Raw genomic sequence first — 15,979 nt, 5'->3', positions numbered from 1 at the left:
TGTCATCAAGTTGCTTTATTTCTGTGGTAGATACAAACCAAGCTCACCACATATATTTAGGGCTGGTAATTAATAGCATAATTACCTTTTTAATTATGTGATTGAAAATTGTTCATTACTCCCAATCAACCTCTCTGGCACTGAAAATTTACTGTTACACATGTAGATTCTCATTCTATCAGGTTTTGAATTTTTCAGGGAGATTTTAAAAATGGAATTTTTTTCCTTTTCCTTTCTTTCTCTCTTCTATTTCTCTCTTAATCCATTCTTTCTTTCCTTCTTATTTCTCTTTCTCTAGCCGATTTGACCTTGAATTCACTCCCTTTAATTCACCTGCCTTCTCAGTCATTCCACTGTTTACCAATTCTTAAATCTCACTGATAAGAAGATACCCCTTGTTGGCACAGGACTCAAATGCCCCGTTTCTCTCATTGTACTGTTATTAATTTATACTTTCAACAACTTAGTGGCCGAAAACTTTTTAAGCTGGAAGTTGTAGGGACAAGTCTAATGAATGGCAGGCGCTGTTAGATGCCCTGCTACAGCAAAACCTGGCCCAATGCCTCAACTCGAGGTGTTTAAAATGAGAAAGGGATTCAACAAAGTAGATACAGAGAAACTATTTCCTCTGGTGGGGGAATTCAGAACAAGGGGGCATGACCTTAACACTAGAACTAGATCACTTAGGAGTGAAATCAGGGAGCATTTCTTCACACAATGGGTTAAAAAAATTTGGAACTTTCTCCAAAGGCTGTAGTTGTGGCGGCTTCATAGAAACCTTCAAGAATAAGATTGGTAGATGTTCGTTAGGTAATGATATCAAGGGATATGGGGAAAGGTGGGTAAGTACAGGTGAGGTACGGATCAGGCATGATCTCTATGAATGGTAGGACAGACTTGAGGGGCTGAATGGCTTACTCCTGTGTTCCTATGTTTCTATCTAACATGTTGGTTTATCAGCAATGAGTAAATTCAGCTCTGTCTACAAGGCCAGGCTGTTTAGCTGGGAGGGGGATTATGTAATGAAACCTAAAGAAGTGTGTCTAACCAGAGTTGGCAATCGTATGACAGTGTGAAGACCTTCACCTGTCCTGTCCTTTTACTGTACTGCCTAAAGTTAATTGATGCTCTAGCAACCAGGACAAATGACTTTGGGTTCTAGGAATGCCATATAGAGCTTGATTGAATTCCTGCTATGGTGAAGAAGCATTGATGAGATTGACACCAACCTAACAATTGGACTTTTTTATTCACAATGTGTCTTGTTTGCTTTGGGACTCAGAACTGTTCATTGACATAAGGTATACTGGCTGTGATAACTTTAATGCTGCTTCTAAGCTGGTATTTGTTTAGCTGTGATTCATGGAGAATGGTTGGTTCTTGGTATTTGCAAAATTGAATTGGCTCCCTGTTCCTGACATAAACACCCAGCGCATAAAGAGATGGATCTGATAAGTAGTTTGCCTCAAAGCGAGTATATGTACATTGTTATGCAAAAATCCTCACTTGTCCTGGCTCTGCTTTGCCATTCTGAGGAAAAATCAGTATAGAAGCAGAGTAAACCTTTTTACATACTTATATACCAGAAATCATTTAACCACAACAGAAATTTGTTCGATTATATTAGACTGGGCTAGGAAAAACTCTTCATTGTTAAGGGGATTTGATACCCCATTTGTAGTACAGAACATTCTGCATTTAATCTGGGTCCCCTGCTCAATTGACTCAATCTTGTACATGCACAGTTAGTGCACAACTGGTCTGCGACTTTGCCATTTTGATTATGGACCTTTGTCAGAGGAAAATAAACCACAGGCCATTAATGGCAAAGGTGCATTGCTAGTCTCTACTGGGGATTTGGGATGTTTTTCTTTTGTCATTTTAAAAATGTATTCATGAGATGTGGGTGTCACTGGCTAGGCCAGCATTTATTGCCCATCCCCAATTATATTTAGGAGTCAACCACATTGCTGTGGGTCTGAAGTCACATGTAAGACAGTAGATTTCCTTCCCTAAGTGGACCAGGTGGGTTTTTACAACATTTGGCAATGGTTTCCTGGTCATCACCAGACCTTCACTTCCAGATTTTTATTAATTCAGATTTCATTATCTGCTGTGTCGGGATTTGAACCCACGTCTCCAGAGCATTACTCTGGGTCTCTGGAATACTAGTCCATTGACAATGCCACTATGCCACTGTGTCCCCCTTTTAAAGGTGTTAGTGGTTCCATTGCTACCGGTATTGTTTTGTTCACTTTACAATGGAACCCTCTTTAGTAAATGGGGCATGAGGGGAAATTGACTTCCAGTAGATACATTCAATCCAACAGTTGAATGGATGGCTGTTGTTTCAATTAAACACTATAGAAAGAATCAGGTTGCCTACACCAACCTATGTGGTGAAATTTAAGATGGTTGGGGCATTGATGTTCTGCCCATGAATCTCACTAACAATGGAGGATCTGTGAAGTGGCTGATGCCAATTTAGCTGCTTGTAATACACCATACTTGATCTTCATATCCATTCTAGTCAATATTTTTTAAAGCATACAACCTATTCTATTTCCAGTCAAAAATGTTCGCACTGATCCCTGGGATTATTTTCCATGATTTTTCACTGCTTGACTGTTCAGTTCAAGTGACCAGTGATTCGGTGACAGAGATGGAGAAATATATTGATGCTTAATTTTTTTAAAATGGGACTGACTGATATGCAAGGTTAGAAATTTGCTTTTCAGAACTTTGGTTCAGCTGATAGCATGAAAGTCTCCTCTCTTTCCATCCTCATCCCTTTTTCCCATTTTAGACTGAGTGACCATAAATGGCATCACACATGGCTATCAGATGTCAATCAGGAAACATTCAAGAAAACTACCACAACTAATTTCCTCCCTACGGGGCCTGTACTCATAACCCCCAGCACCTTGTTCATCCTGAATCGCAGTGTGTTTGTTGCAGATGTTTTCTAACCGCCAAGCTGAGTAAACAAGGGATGCATATAGTTCAGAAAAACAGACGCTACTGCTTGCAATTTAGGGTAAAACCTGCGTAAGGTACGAGAGCAACTGTTGCCAAACAGCTCTGAAAATATGAAGTGATGCTCGTTCCACGGCTAAAAACCAGGCATTTTTATAATGTTCCAATGGATCAATTTTAATTTAATAAAATTCTAAAAATAAGTTAACTGGACAATTAGGTTAGATGCTGCATTGTGATTTGTGTTGAGTAACTTTCTGGGGGGATCTGGCAAAAGAAGATTTCTTTGCAAAAGATGAGCCAAACTCTTACGATTCGTTAATGAATCATTGCAATGAGACATTTGGACAAGATCTTGTGGATTCTTCGTAAGGTGTTTTCTAGGCATTGGGTAGAATGCCTGCAGGGGCTTTCTTGATTTTTTGCTGCAATTTTGGAATGAGCTCAGCAGAAGCCCTGAAGAAATGGCCGTAAATGGCCATTGGCAATTGTCTACATCATCATCTACTGAATTTATGACAGGGAATCAGGAGAAGATACACAGACATTCTACCGTGTTGGCTCTATCTGTGTCACAACACATGTTCATGTCTTTGTCTTATCCCTCTCTGTGTTCATGTCTGCACTCTGTGTACTGACACATGTTTTTATCCAAGTTCCTATGCATGGTCATGTCCCTATCTACGTTCTTACTTGTGTTCATATTTTTGTGTATATATTCCGTTCCATTTTTTTTATTTGCATTGACTTATTTTCTCTCTGAAAAGTCACTAAGAGACAAATTTTCAATGTCATTGTCTGGGCGGTAATCTGGCAGAGTAAATCCCAGGCATGTTATAGAATCCACCCAATTTCCGTTCCATTTGATCATTGAACTGGCATGGGGCAGGTTCTATAAGGTGAGGACAATGCATCCCACCATGGAGGGTAGGTGAGAATTGAGCCCAGAATCTTTGAGAGAATATTTGCACAGACACCAGGCACCTTCCAGCATCTCACTCATGGCCATTTTTCATGTGTGTGCCCTGATGCTGAGTACAGGTACAGTACCTCAAATCCGGCACCCTCAAGACTGAGGCCGTGCTGGACTTCGGATATTGCTGGATTTGGGGTCAGGTGGTTCGGGCTGTGGGAATTTCGGATCAAGCCGAGTTTGGTGGGGCCAAGGATCACTCAGAGCATGGGATAGATTGACGTGAAGCCGGTAACTAGTCTGGAGCCCCACTGTACCAATGCAGCACCTAACCGAATTGTCCAAGTAAGTTATTTTTAAAATTTTACTAAATTAAAATTGATCCATGGAGCATTATAAGAATGCCCGGTTTTCAGACACTGCTGGTTTTCAAGTAGCCGGATTTGAGGTACTCTACCTGCATTAGCTGCCTATTTGAGCATGGCAGGCATCACATCTGATTTTGTCCTCACCCATGCATGGTTGCATTCTAGCAACTCAAGCGACCAAATCGGGAATGGGTTTCCTGATGGATAATCTTTTCTCTTCCCTCGCCTGCTAAAGCAAATCTTAGTGGCTGAGATCGGCAAACTCCCCACACAGATGGAACGTGGAATATTCCTGGTTAGCAGGTCCTGCCCTACCAGGCAGCAACAACAACTTGCATTTATATATCACCCGAGAAAAGAGAGGCAGAGAAGTGTAGGCAGGGATTCCCAGAGCTTGGGGCCTAGGCATGGCCGCCAGTGGTGGTGCGATAGGAATCATGAATGCACAAGAGGCCAGAATTACTTGAGTGCGGATAGCTCAGAGGGTTGTGAGGCTGGAGGGTTTTACGTAGATGTGGAGGGGAGAGACAAGGAAGGGATTTGAAAAGAAGGATGAGAATTTTAAATTGAGGCATTGCTGGATCGGAAACCACCATAGAGAGTGCATTTATAGCAGGAAAGGTCTTGTTAGCTTTTTCTCTTGTTGCTAAATGTCCCTTTCCCTTTGTTACAGAATCTTATGGCAAAGGCTCTCTATGACAACAAAGCAGAGACACCTGATGAGCTCGCATTCCGTAAAGGAGACATACTGACCGTGATAGAACGCAATGTCAAAGGAGATGAGGGATGGTGGCGTTGCTCTCTTCACGGGCGGCAAGGCATCGCCCCTGGAAATCGCCTGCAGCTGCTCACTGGATCACAGTACGACATCCCATCTCTGTACTCCGCCCCCTACTCAACACAGTGCAGGTCCACTCAGCAAAACATTTACCAGACGCCAACAAAGCAACGTCAAAGTGTGTCCTCAACTCCTAGCTCTGGGTCAAGAGATAATGTTTACCAGGTGCCGTCTACACCCCAGTCACACAGTCAGGTCTACCAAGTGCCAAAGCCATCTGCTGAATTCCATGGTGGCAGAGGGCTGGCACCTCCAAATCAGGTAAGAATGTACTCCTCCATAGCTAACATTCTTCTTCAGCTTCCTTCCTCTCCCCGAGGGGTGGATGCAAGGGCGTGTCAGTTGTACGTTGTAAGCATCAGCATTTTTGCAACTAGCTTTCATTGGTAACTATGGGATGATACTCAGTAAGGTCCCAATGTTTCTCGAGGTGACGGGCCACAAGGCAGATTCATCAGTAGAGTGCCCTGAAAGTCTCTCACACCTTTCTGATGTCTGTCTTCTGAGCCATTGTCCCCTTGCTAGGATCATCTTCTCCTTTCATCATTCCAGACTTCATGCCCGATTTCCAGACAATGCTGATAATACCCTCATTTAGTTTAGCTCATCAGCTGAGGTAAGGTGTCAGGGTGTGCCCGCTAGTGTGCATTTCCAGCTGCTTGGAGGCATAACTGAGAGCTGAGGCATTGGGGAACGCCAATGATCCTTACTCACATTCCAAACTGGAGTGTGTGACTGGCAACAACTCAGAGATACTAATCCTGTCACACAAATCTCCTGTATATCCCTCATCTGACGTTATAGAATTGGAAAGCTGCATTCAGTATAACCAGCTGTAGAAAGGTCTTACTGAAGCCCTGTAACCATTCACTAGCAGCATAAGCAGCCATAGAAGCGGCTGATCCAAATGCTGCTACCATTCAACAGTCTTCATGTGTCCTGCTGAAGTGCCCTTTTTATAGTAAGGGGAGTGAGCACTCTAACTTTGTGGAGATGGGTGGCCCAACAGTCTTGTTTATGTAAAGGGAAGAAGACAAACGTTTTAAAATCTCTCCACACTCTTGAGCTTGGGGCATGTTTCTACATTAAAGCTCAAGGAACAGCATAGGGCAACATCAACCAACAGCAAATCATTGTGCAGTAGGTGCCAAACACGCAATTATGAGTTGCTTACTGGGCAAAAATGGTCTTTTCCTTTGAGCAATTTTGCTTCACCTGCCCTCATTCTTATTAGATTTTTGAAGTTCAGCTAGAAACAGCTGTATGTGCTGGTTAACTGCTACAAGTCCAACCAGTGCCATTTCCGATGCTTTCTCAAGGGCCATCCATTAATAATGGTGTATTAATCAATGCCACAACTAACTATACCACCTAGATAATATACAAGAACTGAATACAGGTTGTGTTCCTTAGCATTGAAATCCATTTCTAGTGACTGGAGATGGCCTTCCACATTGTGTTCCCTGTGTGTTGTCTGGTATTTACCAGGTCGGCATTTAGGGTTCGACTCTGAAATCTGGCTGAGCAACAAATGTTCATGCGAGTGGCCAGGACAAATAACAAGTTTGCATATGGATGCCTCCCAGGTCTCATTTTAAACTTCAGGCCCCAACTCCCTCCTTGAATGTCACTGCCTGACCAGAGTGCCGGGATTCAGGTGGCAGGAGACCGTGGTTAGGCATTTGTAAGAGTTTCCAGTAGTTGACTAAGTGGTGAAGGGGTGAGTGGGTGCTGGGCGCTTGGCTCCTAAAATGATTGCGATTGGAGGAGAAGCTGGCTAAGGAAGGGCTAAGGTTCCTTGTGGGGCCCAGGGGAGTATTCCTGCTTCCCTGGTTTCTGCCAGGAGAGCGGAATTCAAATTGGGGCTATGAATTCAATTCCAGAAATGCTGGTTTTGCATTCTTTATAAATATAAGCTTATAAACTAAGGGCAATAGAAAGCACAGGGTGTCAGGTTGAATGCACGTATTGTTTTTGTTAATTGATGAAGATTGTATTTATTTAATATCGATGAACGATATTTAATTTAGTGATGAGGGGCACAATCTGCTTTTGTTTCAAACCCCCTTCACAGTTCAGACAAGACCCCAGGCTCAAGTAGTGACTCTGACTGGCAGCTGTTTCTGAGACCGCAGGAGATAGAGCCTTGACTGGCTGGAGCTCTTTGTGCAGGGAGTTCACCTCACCACTTTCTATTGGTAGCCACTCCACTCCTCCCACCATCTGTCAGTCAGAGCCAGAGGGAGCAGTCACAATGTTTCAATATTGCAGTCTGGTTGCTTTAAAACTCTGTGCTAGCTGTTTAATGAAAACAGGCTAGTTTAAGGTTTAATAAGTAAATGAATGGTTAGACACTATGGGCAGGATATCATGTGAAGGTAGTATATTGCTCACCCAGCACAACACCCCAACCTGATACAAGAGTTGGCCGGCAGCTGACACACCTGAAGAAAGCCCGTCCCACAGCCATAACACACTTTGGGCAGGCTAAATGAGCAGAGAGTGGGGATTCCACCCCTCAGTGGGAGGAAGTCCCACCCTCGAGAGCTGCCAACCAATCTGATTGGCCATCAGCTTTAGTGGTCCCAATTGTTACAGAATGCAGTAGTGGACACTGCTGGGACTGCAAGCAGGCCCACCGATAAAAAGGAAAAGGATCCTGGAGAGAAGTAAGTCAGGGTATTGGACTGGGAGGGATTGGGGAGCCCGGGGGTGGTGGGGGGTGCAAGGAGTCTGGGTGCAATGGGTGATGCGAGGGTGGTGGGGGGGCTGGGTTTTGGAGGCCAGTTGCAGAGGAACAAAGGAGGTATATCATCATTGGGGGGCATGCCCCCAGCTTGGGGGTGAGCAGGAAGATGGTGGGCTTGCCACCTGTGGTATTTTATGTGCCCTTCTCCTCACCCCAGCCAAAAACAGGCCTGAGAGGGGGCCTTAAAATCCAGCCCTATGCATAGAGAGAAAGCAAGTTGTGTCTTTGTTATTTCTCTGTCAAGATGTGTAGGGAAATATACCTCACTGTATACTGTCCTGTCATCACAGGTACATAAAATCACTTGGCTCAAAGTCTGTATTTTGACCTGGTTGAGTGTTAACCCAGTGTGCCACTCTTGGGAAAGGAGTGTCATACGTTTTAAGAGTCGATGTGTAGAATAAGGACTGGCTACTGTGTATTAAAACTCTAGACAGAAGGAGGCACATTCCAGATCGAGGGGACAGAAGGAGGCACACTCCAGACCAGCTTATGAGGCACTGAACGTGAGAAAATATCTATTGTTTAAAACTCAAAAATGTGACTTTTTGCCTTTGATGTAGCTGAGAAGCACAATGATGCTGTCAGAGTGTCTGTCCTTCCTCCATCTCTAATTCTGCAGTGTTCAGTGTGCTTCCCCATTCAATTTATGCTGCATCAGCAGCATTATAGCCTGACGAGGAGGATATTGCTGATACTGGAAGTCCTTTTTATTAACCCATTCCCACCAGTTAAATTTAATGCAATGACAGCCTAAAGAGCTAAAGCATGGCCTATCATAATACAAAACATTAAAGATCAGCAGGTGCCAGATTTGATCCCTAGCCTGGGCTGAGTTAACTGTTGCAGCTGTAGGAACACTTGGCCTCAATGCTCCCAGTGGGGAGGTCGGCAGAGGGAGCTACTCAAGCCCTTGACAATTATGCAAAAAAAAAGTGGATGGCAGATGAGGATGGGATAAAATTTGAAGACAACGGCCTCCACAGTTGAGTTGCCCGCCACACATGAAGAACTGAACCCAAGCAGGAGTCCATGCCTCCCAGGTCAGGAGTGGGAGGAAATGAGAGTGAGTATGCTTCAAAATGTTTTCCCAGCATTACTTCATTCAAGCATACTCGCTTTCCTCTTCCCACACATATCGATGCTTGAAGACACATTCTCATCTCCACACTAAACTGAGAATATGTTCCGGAACTGTGGTGTCCTGGGAATGGGATTGTAAGATTTTAATAACAAGGTCTGAAATGCCTGTGAGTGGAAAGATCACTTCTCATTCTCCCTGGAAATTTTTTAACAATTTCTTGGAGACGGTTGGAATTTCCTGCTTGTACAAACTGCTAACAGCTGAATCTTTGGGAGAAAAGCATCTTTGTGAGTGTACTGACAAAATCGATCCAACACCAGCAGCAAGTCCATTCACAACCCTGATAACAAATCCATTCACAAACCCTGATAACAAATTCATTCAAAAACCCGGATAACAAATTCAATCACAAACCCTGATAACAAATTCAATCACAAACGCTGATAACAAATTCAATCACAAACCCTGATAACAAATTCCTTCACAAACCCTGATAACAAATTCCTTCACAAACCCGGATAAAAATTCATTCACAAACCCGGATAACAAATTCATTCAAAAACCCGGATAACAAATTCAATCACAAACCCGGATAACAAATTCATTCAAAAACCCGGATAACAAATTCAATCACAAACCCGGATAACAAATTCATTCACAAACCTGGATAACAAATTCATTCACAAACCCTGATAACAAATTCAATCACAAACCTGATAACAAATTCATTCACAAACCCTGATAACAAATCCATTCACAAACCCTGATAACAAATTCAATCACAAACCCGGATAACAAATCTATTTAAAAAACCAGCCTCTGAGTCTCAAGTCCCACTCCAGGGCTTGAGCACCAAAATGAAGGCTGACACTGCAGTGCAATGCTGAGGGAGTGCTGCACTGTCGGTGGTACTGTCTTTTGGATGAGATGTTAAACTGAGGCCCCATCTACCCTCACAGGTTGATGTAAAAGATCACATGGCACAATTTTGAAGAAGGGATGGGAGTTCTCCCCGATGTCCTGGCCAATATTTATCCCTCAATCACTGCCACAAAGACAGATTATCTGGTCATTGTCATATTGTCATTATTAGCAAGTAATCAGGAAGGCTAATGGAATGCTACCCTTTATTATAAGAGGAATTGAACATAAAAGAAAAGATGTTATGCTTTAGTTAAACAGGGCATTGGTGAGACCGCATCTCGAATACTCTGTGCAGTTTTGGTCTCCTTATTTAAGGAAGGATGTAAATGCATCGGAGGCGGTTCAGAGGAGGTTTACTACATTGATACCTGGAATGAGTTAGTTGTCTGATGAAGAAAGATGGACAGACTGGGCTTGTTTAGAAGAGTGAAGGGTAACTTGATTGAAGTGTATAAGATCCTGAATGGTTTTGACAAGGTGGACGTGGAAAGGATGTTTCCCCTGTGGGTGAGTCTAGAACTAGGGGTCACCCTTATAGGACAGAGATGAGGAGAATTTTTTTCTCTCGGGGGTTGTGCGACGTTGGAACTCTCTACCTCAGAAGGTGGTGGAAGCAGCGTCATTGAATATTTTTAAGACAGAGGTAGTTAGATTCTTGTTAGGCAAGGGAATCAAATGTTATCAGAGGTAGATGAGAACATGGAACTTGAAACACAAGCAGATCAGCCATGATCTTATTAAATGGCGGAGCAGGCTTGAGGGGCAAAATGGCCCACTTCTACTTCGTATGTTCATATAGTGCTGTTTGTGGGAGCTTGCTGTGTGCAAATTGGCTGTTGCATTTCCTGCATTACAACAGTGACTGCACTTCAAAAGTATTTAATTGGCTGTAAAGTGCTTTGAGATGTCTGGTGGTTGTGAAAAGCACTGTATAATAGCATATTTTGTAATATTCAGATTATTTAACAGAATTCAAATTCTAAAACATAAAAACTTAACTGGTTCATTACTGTCCTTTAGTTCAAGGTCTTCACCTTGTTTGGCCTAAATATGACTCCAGGCCCACTCCATGTAGATTGTGATCTGATGCGGCCTAGGAAGCAACACAATTGTGTCTAGTATAGACGCAGCCTCTGGATAATTGTCACCAACTCTTTTCATGGATTTTAGCAGGGAAGTGTTGAATGAAACTGGTCTGAAGCAGGCAGTGGCCTTTCTCACGGTGAGGCAGACAGTACATGTCAGTGCCAGCTTTGTCACACAGTGATTCACTTTGCGGGCTTTTTGCTTCATTATGTTGCAATGTCTTGTAAACAGAAGCTGGGTTGGCTTGCAATGAATGACACGTTTAACAAGGAGCTGGATGTACATCAGTGATGGTGGTGCTATGGAGATCAGTGGATATACCTGGGCTTTGTCTTACTTGATCATTACCTGGCAATTATATGGTGCGAATGGCACGTCATTTTTCAGGCAAAGTTTGAATGTTGTTCAAATGCTGCTGCAGCTGGCATGGGGTGATGCTCAACAGCACAGAATAGATTGCAAAATGCTGTGTGTGTACATATGTGTCTTTATACATGTGTCCATGTGCATGTGTGTATCTGTATCTGTCAGCGCCTATGTGTGTTTGAGTGTGTCTGTCTGTGAATGTGGGTTGAAATCATTTCAATATTTCCTCTAATTTGCAGTGCATTTCTAAAACAGTGCTTTAAAACCACCTCGGGTTCGGTAACTAGCCTGGCCTATTTGTGACTCCAGGCTCACACCAAGGTGGTTGACTCCTAAATGCCCTGTGAAGCTGCCCTGGTTGGCTGAGTGGCTGTTGTCCCACTGCTTTACTGACAGTGAAATAGGGAGGGAGCACTCGATTGGCTGCGTAATCTGAAGAATTTTCTTTGAGGTGCTTTTCAGTTTGAGTGAAATAACTAGCGTTACTGACAGCATGCTCAGCTGTTCTTGGACAGGTGTCCCCAGGCAGTGCTGCGTGCACCTGTTAGTCTCTGTGAAGAATGCAGGATTTAAAGGTTCCACCGCCTTGTCTCAAAGGGTCTTTCAAGTCACATCGTCGTGTGTACAAGCTGATTAACAACTTGACAATGTTACCATGTGGTGAGCTGCAGCTAGTGCTGGAGATGTTTTTACTTTTAATCTCGATTTTAGTGAAAGCTACTATTGAAAGTACAAGATCGCATTATAATTTTTTTTTGTCAAAATTCTTCCCTTTCCTTCCTCTCCTGAATAATTTCTCTTCTTGTTAAGACCCTGTTTCACAGGCATCTTACTAAAGTGCCCAGACTTCATGTTGGAAACTTTACCATGAGAATCAAAAGGCTATTTAACCACAGGGTCATCACAGCACATCCTGCCCTGATACATGCAGTTAATAAGTGCTGAGGGGGTGCATTATTGCCAGGCAGATCTTATGCAGATCAGCCATGTTTTATTTGAATGTCAGACACAAAGGGCTGAATGGCCTATTCCTGTTCCAATGTTCCTGAGTGTTTGACTTACATTGCACAGCGTCCATTCTGTGAATATTTAGTCCTCAAAGAGTTATTTTAATTTTGGAATGCAGCATGAATGATGACTCAAACCCCCATCCCCTCTGGTAATCTGCTTCAAATGTGGAGCAGCGATGTGCAGCCAGCAACCTCCAGCTCTTAGTTTGCAGCCCAGATGTTGAAGAGCAGAAAGGGCAGGAAGTGCTTGGAGCCAGGATGTTTTTCCATTGCCAAACCCATTCTAACAAACAGAAGAACCCAAATGGGTGTACAAGGTCCGTAGAGTCAACCCATGGGAATAACTTTGCACTGAGCAGTTGGTTGTAAGAGTAACTAACTGTAGCAAGCCATTACCTGGGTAATTAGTGCAAGGAAAAGACCCCAAAAACAATTAGCATTTATATGGTGTATTTCACAACTTCAGGGTGTCCCAAAGCTCTTTACAACCAATGAAGTCATTATTGTAAAGTGGCAGTCAATTTGTACACATTAAGATCCCACAAACACCAAAGGATGCCTAAGCAGATCATCACAAAACTACTTATTACCAAAATAAGAGCTCATGGTGTAGGGCAGGCTTGAGGCCACAATTCCATTTTCTTCTGACTCAAGGGCTGATGTGCAAATTTCAGAAAGACAAGGTTTGGCACAACATTAATTGTGAATTTCAAAATAAAGTTGTGAGATGAACAAAAGAAGCAACTTGCTGAGCAAAAAGAAAGCAATATCGAAACAATAAATTGATAATTAAAGAGTAATTAATAAAGATCACCGTTGGAGTGTGAGGGGGACAGAGTCTGTTGTGTGGCTCACTCACCCTCACCCACTATGTGAGTGGGTGTGATTTTGTGTTGGTGTGCGGGGGTGAGGCACACACGCGCGCGCACACACAACACACACTCACTCACTCTTCCCAAACACACATACTCACTCTTCCCAAATATACACACACTCACTCACTCTCCCCAAACATACACACACTCACTCACTCTCCCCAAACATATACACACTCACTCACTCTCCCCAAACATACACACACTCACTCACTCTCTCCAAACATACACACACTCACTCACTCTTCCCAAACACACATACACACACACACACTCACTCTCCCCAAACACACACACACACACACTCACTCTCCCCAAACACACACACAACACACACATTCACTCACTCACTCTTCCCAAACACACGTACTCACTCTCCCCAAACATACACACACTCACTCACTCTCCCCAAACATACACACACTCACTCACTCTCCCCAAACATACACACACTCACTCACTCTCCCCAAACATACACACACTCACTCACTCTCCCCAAACATACACACATCACTCACTCTTCCCAAACACACATACTCACTCACTCTCCCCAAACATACACACACTCACCCACTCTCCCCAAACATACACACACTCACTCACTCTCCCCAAACATATACACACTCACTCACTCTCCCCAAACATACACACACTCACTCACTCTCTCCAAACATACACACACTCACTCACTCTTCCCAAACACACATACACACACACACACACTCACTCTCCCCAAACACACACACACACACACTCACTCTCCCCAAACACACACACAACACACACACTCACTCACTCACTCTTCCCAAACACACGTACTCACTCTCCCCAAACATACACACACTCACTCACTCTCCCCAAACATACACACACTCACTCACTCTCTCCAAACATACACACACTCACTCACTCTTCCCAAACACACATACACACACACACACACTCACTCTCCCCAAACACACACACACACTCACTCTCCCCAAACACACACAACACACACACTCACTCACTCACTCTTCCCAAACACACGTACTCACTCTCCCCAAACATACACACACTCACTCACTCTCCCCAAACATACACACACTCACTCACTCTCCCCAAACATACACACACTCACTCACTCTCCCCAAACATACACACACTCACTCACTCTCCCCAAACATACACACACTCACCCACTCTCCCCAAACATACACACACTCACTCACTCTCCCCAAACACACCCACACACACACACACACTCACTCTCCCCAAACACACACACACACTCACTCACTCTTCCCAAGCACGCACACGCGCGCGCGCGCGCGCGCGCACACACACACACACACATATATATACTCACTCACTCTTCCCAAAGATTCACACACACATATGCTCACTCACTCTCCCCAAACACACACACACACACACTCTTCCCAAACATGCACACACACACACACACTCTCACTCACTCTTCCCAAACACACACACACACACACACACTCACTCTCCCCAAACACACGCACACATACACACACACATACTCACTCACTCCCCAAACACACATACACACGCGCACACACACACACTCTCCGCCAAACACACACACACACACTCTCCGTCCCCCCCACACACACACTCACTCGCTCTCCCCAAACATACATACACACACACACACACATACACATAGTCTCTCTCTCCCACACACACACTGACTCTCCCCCAAAAACACACACACACTGACTCTCCCCCAAACACACACACACACACACACACACACACTCACTCTCTTCCAAACACACACACACTTTCTGTCTCCCAAACACACACACACACACTCTGTCTCTCACCCAAACGCACACACAGACTCTCTCCCAAACACACACTGACTGTCCCCCAAACACACACTGACTCTCTTCCAAACACACACACTCCCTCCCTCCCAAACACACACACACACACACTCTCTCTCTCTCCCAAACACACACACACACTCTCTCTCTCTCTCTCCCAAACACACACACACACACACTCTCCATCCCCCCCACACACACACTCACTCACTCTCCCCAAACATACATACACACACACACACATACACATAGTCTCTCTCTCCCACACACACACTGACTCTCCCCCAAAAACACACACACACTGACTCCCCCAAACACACACACACACTCTCTCTCTCTCTCTCTCTCTTCCAAACACACACACACTTTCTCTCTCCCAAACACACACACACACACTCTCTCTCTCACCCAAACACACACACACACAGACTCTCTCCCAAACACACACTGACTGTCCCCCAAACACACACTGACTCTCTTCCAAACACACACACTCCCTCCCTCCCAAACACACACACACACACACACACACACACACACTCTCTCTCTCTCCCAAACACACACACACTCTCTCTCTCTCTCTCTCCCAAACACACACACACACACCCGCACTCACTCTCTCTCAAACACACACACACTCACCTGGTTTATGGCAATCTCTCTCTCTTATTGTTCCCAGTACCTCCACAACTCATGAGCCTATCAGGCGCGGACATGGGAGAGGAACAGCCTGTGATTGGAGGAGCAGTTTCTTCAAGAATCTCCCAAAGCACTTATAGGCATTTTGGAAACTACCTCTGTGAGCCATATTGGGGGCTTTGAGGGCCGCTTCCGGCCAGTGGGCCGGACATTGGACAAGCCTGGTGTAAGGGGGCAATACATTAGCATGGATAGAAAATTGGTTAGCTAACAGGAAACAGAAACTCAGGATAAATGGGTCATTTTTGGGTTG

The 15,979-nt window shown here is 44.2% G+C and overlaps 1 protein-coding gene across 1 annotated transcript in view; it reads left to right on the top strand.

Moving 5' to 3' along the window:
• Window positions 1-15,979, top strand: part of LOC121287228 (enhancer of filamentation 1-like) — a 317,894-nt gene that overhangs the window by 72,151 nt on the left and 229,764 nt on the right. Inside the window, exon 2 of the mRNA XM_041204916.1 lies at window positions 4,931-5,356. Coding sequence (XP_041060850.1) covers window positions 4,931-5,356 — 426 coding nt within the window. The remainder of the gene's footprint in view (window positions 1-4,930; window positions 5,357-15,979) is intronic.

This window comes from Carcharodon carcharias, chromosome 14 (assembly GCF_017639515.1).
Source record: "Carcharodon carcharias isolate sCarCar2 chromosome 14, sCarCar2.pri, whole genome shotgun sequence".
NCBI classification, from domain to species: Eukaryota; Metazoa; Chordata; class Chondrichthyes; order Lamniformes; family Lamnidae; genus Carcharodon; species Carcharodon carcharias.
The sequence above is the reverse complement of the archived record's forward strand: the minus strand, read 5'-3'. Positions and strand labels throughout refer to the sequence as shown.